At 39.6% G+C, this 9,399-nt stretch overlaps 1 protein-coding gene across 2 annotated transcripts; it reads left to right on the top strand.

The window, feature by feature from the left end:
• Positions 1-608: 608 nt before the first annotated feature.
• On the top strand, positions 609-9,329 carry wrnip1 (WRN helicase interacting protein 1; the record flags this gene model as incomplete). Of its 2 annotated transcripts, none has more annotated exons than XM_083928853.1 (7): positions 609-1,259; positions 3,597-3,791; positions 4,568-4,806; positions 6,053-6,273; positions 7,579-7,734; positions 8,439-8,518; positions 8,597-9,329. In XM_083928853.1, 7 exons carry the CDS (start codon positions 609-611, stop codon positions 8,876-8,878), a joined length of 1,824 nt encoding a protein of 607 aa, XP_083784979.1. In that variant the 3' UTR covers positions 8,879-9,329. The 2 variants fall into 2 exon arrangements, with proteins under 2 accessions (XP_083784979.1, XP_083784980.1); XM_083928854.1 differs by having other exon boundaries at positions 8,439-8,513; positions 8,597-8,800.
• Between the last annotated feature and the right edge of the window lie 70 nt (positions 9,330-9,399).

Below are 9,399 nucleotides of genomic sequence, written 5' to 3'. Positions count from 1 at the left end.
CTAATTACCTATCACCCATCCCCCATAAATAACCTGCTTCATCAACGTTGCCTTAGGCTGCGTTCAGTTACTATAGTCAATAGGAAAAACACGTTTCCCTTGACACAAAATGAAGTAAAACTGTGACAGTCACATTTAATTTGCAACGTTAGCCAGACTTAGCACCCTAGGGGTTAAACAACACTGGTCACATTTCATGATGTAGACTTAGGCTTCACGTGCGTTTGTCTCGAAAACAAGCTGGACAGGAAATTCCCTGATGTCGGACCGTCCCATCAACACGTGAATGCATCCATGGACAGCGAAGAAATTACAGGAAATCGACTAAAAAGTTATTTTAATTTATGTTTTTATTATTTCTACCTTTAGAAAGACATGTGTTGGTATTGTGTATGCCTCTGGAACATTTAATGGAAGTAATGTTGATATTGAATCGTTTCAATAAAAAAAAATATTAATATAATAAAAATAATTAAATCAAAAAAACATGATAAACATCATATTCAGCTCGTAAAAAGGGAAAGTTGCATCTGGGCATAACGTCAGGCAAAAACAACTTTCAACTTTGGTCACGTGATTAAAGGTCCAAAGTTTTGCGGGAAATCAACATGGCGACCGAAATGACATCTCCAGCACGAGACGCGGTGCAATGTCCCGTTTGTTTTAAAGACTTCAAGGCTGCCGCAATTAACGGACACCTCGACGTGTGTCTGCTGAAAAGCGTCACCGACAGCGGTCCGTCGAGAGCAGACGAAAGCGAGCCTCCTTTGAAGAAGTCTCGCATCAGTGCGGAGGCTGAGCCACCCAGCCCCGGTGTCAACGACACTGTGGCCGGCTCCTCCTCCTCCACGACTGGTGCGCCGTCATCCTCGGTGTTTTCTCTGTTTCAGACCAACAAGAGTAAAGCTTCAGCTCAAAGTGAACGGAACGCGATACTCTCAAATAAACAGCCAGCTCCCAACAAGGGAGTTAAACGTAATCTGCTGGGAGAAGCAGAACCAGGACCAGCAGCAGGTACGGAGGATCTGAAGAGTCATCCTTCTGGATTAAACGGACAGACTTTGAAGACATCCGCTAATTTATCAATACGGACACTGATGACGACTAACAAGCCTTTAGCGGAGACACTGAGACCGAACACACTGGAGGAATACTTTGGTCAAAGTAAAGTTGTGGGCCAGCAGACACTCCTCCGGTCACTTCTGGACTCCCAGGAAATACCATCTCTGATTCTCTGGGGACCACCGGGATGCGGAAAGGTGGGCTGGTGACGTCATCCGCGATGTAGCATCCCCTGCCCCATATTTCAGAGATCTTCAACAGTGGGTCCGGGACCCCCAGGGGGTCCTCAGAGTTACTACGGGGGTCTGCTCAATTGTTTGATAATCTTTAAGAAGTTTTTAAGGTTGTTTTTTTTTTGTCAAAAACTAGTCTAAAAATATACATTAAAGTGAGGGCAACGTATTTTAAGCAAAGATAAATTTATGGGGGAAAACTGACAACCTTGACGATAGGTGTACTGGCTTATACGCAAGGTAGTCATCACTGGCATGCGCAGACTTTTTGAAGGGCAGGGGTGGGAAAAAAGGCCCATATAGCGCGCCCCCGCCACGGAAGAGGGGATTTTAACACACGTTTTAGCTCCTAGAGGGCACTTCAGCACGCGGTTTGGCTCCTAGAGGGCACTTTAGTGTGCGGTTTTTAACAATTGAGCCACAAGGGGGGTGACCGTCCCCCCCACCCCCTGTGCACGCCAGTGGTAGTCACAAGGTAAGGTAGGTAACCATGAGCAGATACAATTGAGCTGAAGGGTTCAATGTGCCCTCCAAAAGTTTAAAATTAAAACATGATGTATAAATATATGGATATGTTAATAATGATCATTGTATCTTAGTAATGTATGCACCATAAAAAGCTGTGCGTATTGGCTTTAGGCCGCCATAGCTGTTAGGCACAATTTAATTTGCAACTCAAATTTATACAATATTTGAAGTAGAGGGTCCCTGCTTCGTCTCTTTTTCATCTAAGGGGTCCTTGGCCTAAAAAAACCTTAATTCATTACTCTTCTGAAGGTTTGATTTTCTGAATATGACCGTTTTGATACTTTCACAGTACCTCTGTCCTCCTTTATAAAAAAAAAGACATGGAAATCTCACATTTTACAATATGGGACCTTTAAAAAAAATGACCTTCATTTTTTGTTAAATTATATCTACTCGTTCTCTGTCATTAAAACAAATCAATAATCTATGAATCTACAAATGTTTTTCACTTCAACAGTTTAGAAGTGCTCTCCTTTAAATACTTAAAATCAGTGTTTAGGAATACACTTTCAGATGGCATAAAAACAACACTGTGAATGTTAGAAATTAACACTATTGAAGAATTCAAATGTTAGCACTGTTTAAAGTGTAAATGTAACTTGGTACGGGTGATATTATATAAACAATGAACACTGACAATTTTGCTGCAGACTTACTTCGAACTACATCATTCTTCAGAGTGAAGTTCAAACGTACAATTAAAGTAACAATAAGCAAAACACATTTTAGAGCTGAGGGGGAAGTTTAAGCTATCCAATATCAGTAGCTATAGGCGGCAGCATATTATTTTCACTATCAGTTAACCGGAATATTTACTTACTAATTGCTCTGTAACATTTAGGACTTACGCTACAAATTATTTCCGTCAGTTAATCTGCTGATTATTTCACCCATTAATCACTTTGTCTACAAAATGACATAAAAAGTTTTTAAAAAGACAATCACCTGCAGTGTAAATTATTTTCATTGTTGATGTTTTTTTTATTTAATAGATTGATTGTTTAAAATATGTGCATTAATATGTCCCATAACATCATAAATGCTCATGAAATGTCCATTTAACAGTTGCAAATGCAAATATATATTTAATTTACAATTATATGAAACTGAGAAAGGAGAAGCAGGAACCAATGAATGCTTGCCATTTGTTCTTGGTAAATGACTTTGCACTGTATGTTTGTGCAATCAATTAATACACTCCGCACATGTAACTATAACAGTTCCTATAAGCGGTAGTACTCGGCTACAATTTATGCGACACAATAACAGTAGTCTACATCAGCGTTGCTCTTTCCTCTCTTGCACTTGTCAAGGAGAGAGTGGAAACTTTTACAGTATGTTGAAAGGGTAAGTTATTCCTTTTCTGGCTGCCAGGTTGGTGCTTGCAACTCTTCTTTATCAGAGCTGAATATAGCATGTTAATGGCTTCCTCGGTATGCCAAGCTACTGGAGTAGGTTGTGATACAGAAGCTCGCCATACTTAGACTTTGTCAACACGCTTTAGTATCACTTTATCTCCCCCTGTCAGTTGTCTTACAGCACTCAGGTTCCACAATTGAAAGGTTATTTTTGGAGCTTGTTATAAGGATTTACAGTGAAGATGAGATTTACTATGCCCTCAAAGGAATGTTGATTATATGACCTGGACATTTGAATGAATGGCTCAAAAACTAGGGATTAAAGATCTAATATGACTAATCTCTCATTTAGATTCCAAAAGGCATTGCATGGGTTTTAATCAGATCAATTTGTATATGTTTTGTTGTCTTTCAGACCACTCTAGCTCACATAATTGCCAGCACCAGTAAAAAGAAGGGAACAGCTCGTTTTGTCACTCTGTCTGCCACCAGCGCGTCCACCAATGATGTCCGAGAGTTGATCAAGCAGGCGCAGAATGAGCTCCGACTGTGCAAGAGGAAGACCATCATGTTCATCGACGAAATACACCGCTTCAACAAATCCCAACAGGTGGAGTATTGAGCCAGAAAGATGTGCTCTGATCAGTGTCAAAATGGAATCAAAATCCAACCTGAGTATACGTTTTTTCTTACTTTCAGTGTAAATGGGTCAAAGGAATAATGGAAATGTGCTTCTTTACTTTCTTGCAAATAGTTAGATAAGAAGATTGATACAACTCTCATGTCTGTCAGTCAAATATGAAGCCACAACCCAACTGCTAACCTGCCTCTGTCCAAAGATAAAAACACTTAGCTAGTCTTATCTTAGCTGTGCCCACTCGAAATAAACAGTCGATCCCCTCTCAAACAATATCAGTTCCTTTGTTTGATTCTTGGAAGACCTATATTATTATTTTATGAGTCAGTAGAAGAAGAAAACTATTGTATTTTGTTTCGAAAACATAATATGCGGGTGCATAAAATGAATTGCAGAAAAACAGTTAGTGCTACTCAAGATTCATGTACTAAGCTGTAACATTGTAACTCATTCACAACATTTTAAATAGGTGAGGTTAAGCCACCTTTTTCAGTTAAATTAACAGCATGGCTCTGCTTACTTCTTTTTCTTAAAACTAGGAGACTGTAGAAAACATTATTTTTAGACGTTGTATAATCTGGTGCTACATGCAGTAAATACCTATGGCACGTTCAGTCAATAGTATTAAAAAAATAATAAGACTTACTCTTGATATCTTGTCATTTCAGAGATGTTCATTGTGACTTTTTTCCTTCCATGTTTGCTTTGTTCCCCCTTTTCCCTCTCTCAACATGTGTATTTGTCTGTAGGACACCTTCCTTCCTCACGTGGAGTGTGGTACGGTGACTCTGATCGGGGCAACCACAGAAAATCCGTCCTTCCAGGTGAACGCTGCCCTGCTGAGCAGGTGTAGGGTGCTGGTTCTGGAGAAGCTCTCTGTGGAGGCGATGGGCTCGATCCTGGACCGGGCCGTGGCCACACTGGGAATCACAGTCCTGGGGCGAGATCCAGCGAATCCCAAAGATCAAGACCAATCAGATGGACACGAGTAAGTGCGCCACTGGTGACCAAGACCTGTCACACATTATGACCGAGTATCACCAGACAACCCAAAATCCTTTGGTTGAGTGGGTGGCCTGTTGTCTTCTTCTGTTCCTGGCTTAGTGGATTCAGTCAGATAATATATGGGAGGAGTGTACTAGCAGTTGTTGGAGCCACATCAATCCCCTCAGCTCTGCTCTGGGCTGATATGTTGACAGAAAGGAATTTCAGTTGTGGACAATAAGACAGCTGTTAACTGCTGGCTGCAGGTGGTATGTGATGACGATGAGCTCCAGAGATATAATCAAATATCTTTGTCAGATTCTGTTTGTTCTGGAAGCACTGAAATCTGGGCCTGTAACGTGTCACAGGATTAAAGTGTTAGCCGGCTAACTTAGGGTTTAAACCAGAATGAAGCTGGCTCACTTTTATCGGGGATAAAACACCATGGTAACCAATAATACACAGCTTAGAGTAAAATGACTAAATATACATTGTTACCAGTTTATTAGTTACACCTAGCTAAAGCTAATGCTAATACAGGATACAACACAACAGCCCTGCAATAAACCCTTCTTTCATGAAGGTTAAAGTGTTCCACTTCCAACTGTTTTATAGAGGTGTTGACTTAACTGTAGTTTGCGTCAGTGCAGTTGAATTATATTTAATTAAACGGACAGGTATTTTAATTATTTTGTCCACCCTGTTTATATCAATTAAGGTTTAAGGGTTACGGGTACCGAATAAACAGGCGACAGAGTCAATACATGTTTTTGAAGTTGATAACTCACAACTAATATGTCTGTTGTACCTTTTCCTACGCACTGATCGTGGGGTTTTGGTTTCTTTTTTTGTGTGTGTGGGTTTTGGGGTTTTTTTGTTGTTTTTTTTTGCTTTATTTGGAGGAAAGCTATTATTGGCTTTAATATCAAATTAGACTGTACATTTTCAAAGTGTTAGCATTAAAGGACAGAGGCTCCAGGAATATTAATGATGTTTCCTGTGCATACTTGACGAGAGTGATCTATGTATCCATTTTTGTCTCCATTAGAGGATCTGAGTTTGCATCCTTGAATTCAGTCTTTCATTTCTTTGCAGTGACCTTTTTGTCTCACTAGTGAAATGAGTAGAAATACTATGTTATTCATTCAAGGAATCCAATTTCTTATGTTTTGCTTCCTTACAAAGACATGACTATTTTTTAAGTATTTGCACTGATACACTATATCTGATGTATATTATTGTATTCTTAGGCCAAAGGTTTTCATTGAACAAAAAGCTCTGGACACCATCGCCTTCCTTTGTGATGGTGATGCGAGAGCAGGACTCAATAGTCTGCAGCTGGCTGTTCAGGCTCAGGTGACCTCGGCCCGGCCCGACACATCAGGACAAGGTGGTTCTCAGGAAATACTGGTGAAGGAAGTGCACATCAAGGAAGGTCTTCAGAGGTCCCATATTCTCTATGATAAAGCTGGTGAGCCCACATGTACTCATTTTGTCACTTTTAGAGTTGTTGAGAGGTGGCGTGTGCAACTTCAGGGCACTCTAGATTTACCAAAGTAACTTCTAATATTTGTATATAAAGTGCTTCCACACAGTTATTTTCTGTTTATTACCAATGATGGCTGAATCTGTGAAACGCTAACAAAAAAAAAAAGATTCCTTTGTTTTGTAATTTATAAATTTGGTATTCTTTAAAATGTGGTTACTGATTAGCAGCTGGCAAGTTAAAACTAGTTTTTCTTCGGACTTCATATCAAAATGTATTGCTCAAAAACCTAATTTATTTGGATTTTGTGGCAATTATGGACCACAGCAGGAATACATTTCACATTCTCTATTCATCAGGGAAGCCTGATGTTCACAAAATATATTTTTACTTTTAAGTTTTTATTTTTTTTCAAAGTATGTAGGCCTAATACCAAAGTGGAACACAGGCATGTTCCTACCTGAATGTAGAATCTGTATGTGCTTCAGATTAGAGGACATCTGTCTAATTTTGAAACACTGACACACATTTGAAAAGGATTCATGTAATAGGACTGGGACAACTAAGATGTTCAACAGAATCAATAAGTGTGTTTTAGGATTCTAAACATTTTTTTTAAATCCTTTCAGCAGTTTCAGCAAAGCACCTGCCATCAAAATCTTCCCTTTGATCAAATTGAAATAACTCGAGTTTTTGAGTTTAACAGCCCTAAAATATTACTTTCCACAAACTGTGATGACTATCCTGTCACAGCCTTTATGAAGCGAATTGCATGATAAGAGAAAAAACCTCAGCAATGTGTTTATAGCTGTGCTCACGGTTGCTAAGTTAGGAGTGCCATGTGTTATACAGTACACACATTAAAGTAGAGCCCCACTGTCCTTGATAAAATGATATATATAACTATGACTCTGTACTAGAAATAAATATAACTTGGTGTTTTCTTAAAATGCAGTAGCTAATCTATAAATAAAATGTTTTTTAATGTTCCTCCTAGTTACAGTCTCTATACTGTAGTTTCAACCACTCGAGTCATTTACACTTTCCCACCTTCCCACTCAATCTTTCATAATCTGCCCATCAACGCTGTCCTGTTACATAACACTTCAGCTGCCCTAAACATTGAGTATTACTGTTCCCTGCTTCACGAGGCGATGAAACTCAGATTATCTAACAACCTTAATGGAGACAGTATTCTTCCGTTCAAGGTTAGGCAAATGGTTGATGAAATGCCACCTGTCAATGATTTGTCTTCACACGTGTTGATTTATTTGTGTGTGTTACTCAAAGGTGAAGAGCATTACAACTGTATCTCAGCGTTGCATAAGTCTATGAGAGGCTCCGATGAGAATGCGTCCCTCTACTGGCTGGGCCGCATGCTGGAGGGTGGTGAGGATCCTCTCTATGTGGCTCGCAGACTGGTCCGCTTTGCCAGCGAGGATGTGGGTAGGTGAAATGCATTATATTATCTCTGTATTTATCTATTTTGGATCATTTACTGTATTACGGTCATTCATTAACACCAGCCAGGTTTGAAAGATGAGACCACAGCACTCTGGTTACCAAAAAGGGTTTCAGTTATAGTTTACTGATCATGTTGTAGCTCTGCATTACTGTGCCCCCACTATTTTTTCATTAGGCACCATACTTTTACACAATGTGACTCCGGCTGTATTCCTCTGCCAGCTGCGACGGCCCCTTTACCTGTGGGCAGAGGTCGTCCTTCATCACAATTAGCCTTAACCCCAAATGGGCAAATTTAGTGAGGCACATTTTTCAAAACATTGTACCATTACCTGTACAATGTTTAATAAAGTGCAAGAATAAATAGGAAGGACAACAAAATGCATCTTAAAAACATCAAGAGGGATACAACATAGAAAATGACTAAAAGATAAATAAACACGTGGGTCTAACAATAAAGTTGTTCTATATCCTACAAGTGTTGCTGGGGTTTTGACCTTTTCAGACTTCATTCCCTTCTCCATGCATTTTGTATGTAGGTGAAGTTGTGCCGGAAATCCCCACTATTTCATTATTATTACAGGAAAGAAAATACAGATTCAACTGAATGCTTACAGAGCAGTTATGTATCTTTTTAATGCAGTCTGTCTGACTGGACGGCCTCCATTTCTTGTCCTATGTCTCAGGTATGGCAGACCCATCCGCTCTTCCTCAGGCTGTGTCAGCCTTCCAAGCCTGTCACTTCATCGGGATGCCTGAATGTGAGGTAGGCACTTATCAGTGATGGTTTTGAGTCATACAAACCTGATTTTCTGACAATATTTGTATCCCATGTCTTTTACAGGTGATCCTGGCTCAGTGTGTAGTCTATCTGGCACGAGCACCCAAGTCTGTGGATATCTACAAGGCCTATGCTAATGTGAAGGCTTGTTTGAGGAACCACAAAGGGCCCCTACCTTCTGTCCCCCTGCACCTTCGCAACGCGTCCACCAGACTGATGAAACAACTGGGCTACGCAAAAGGCTACAAATACAACCCAGCCTTCAGCGGCACTGTAGATCAGCACTACTTACCTGAGGAGCTGCAGGGAATCGACTTCTTCACCTGGACACCTTCAGACCCATGAGGATCTGTTTTCAATGACTGATGCAGCTTCAAGGCTACTGAATTTAAAAAAATCCTCCAATCAAACAGTTAAATCCCACACAGTCCAGTTGTTTGGATATTATCTGAGTTTTGTGCAGCTGCTGATCCAAGTTCAAAGTTACAGTCAGGACTCTCACATGTCTTTTCAATAATTGATTATTTGCAAAGATTCTGCAAAAGAAGAATAAACCATCTGTCATCAGTTAACCATCAAGTTATATTCAGATTTCTCTCCACGTTGACTTTAGTCTGTTGTTTTTGAATACATTACAAAGGACACACTAACCACTAACAGATCATTTACTTGTAGAAATATTCATAATGAAGTCCTTGATCTGTTCAAATAAAACTATGTCTGTGTTGGTTTATCTTTATCCTGTCCTTGTAAAGTTGTCAAATAATGTTTATACTAATTAAAATGGTTGTTGTGAATGCGAGATGTATTTAAATATATTATAATCTGTTTATATTTTGATGAAAAACAGGACAAATAAAACATTT

Source organism: Echiichthys vipera (genome assembly GCF_963691815.1).
Source record: "Echiichthys vipera genome assembly, chromosome: 15".
Lineage (NCBI taxonomy): Eukaryota > Metazoa > Chordata > Actinopteri > Perciformes > Trachinidae > Echiichthys > Echiichthys vipera.
Note: the sequence above shows the minus strand (reverse complement) of the source record. Positions and strands in the feature narration are given on the sequence as shown.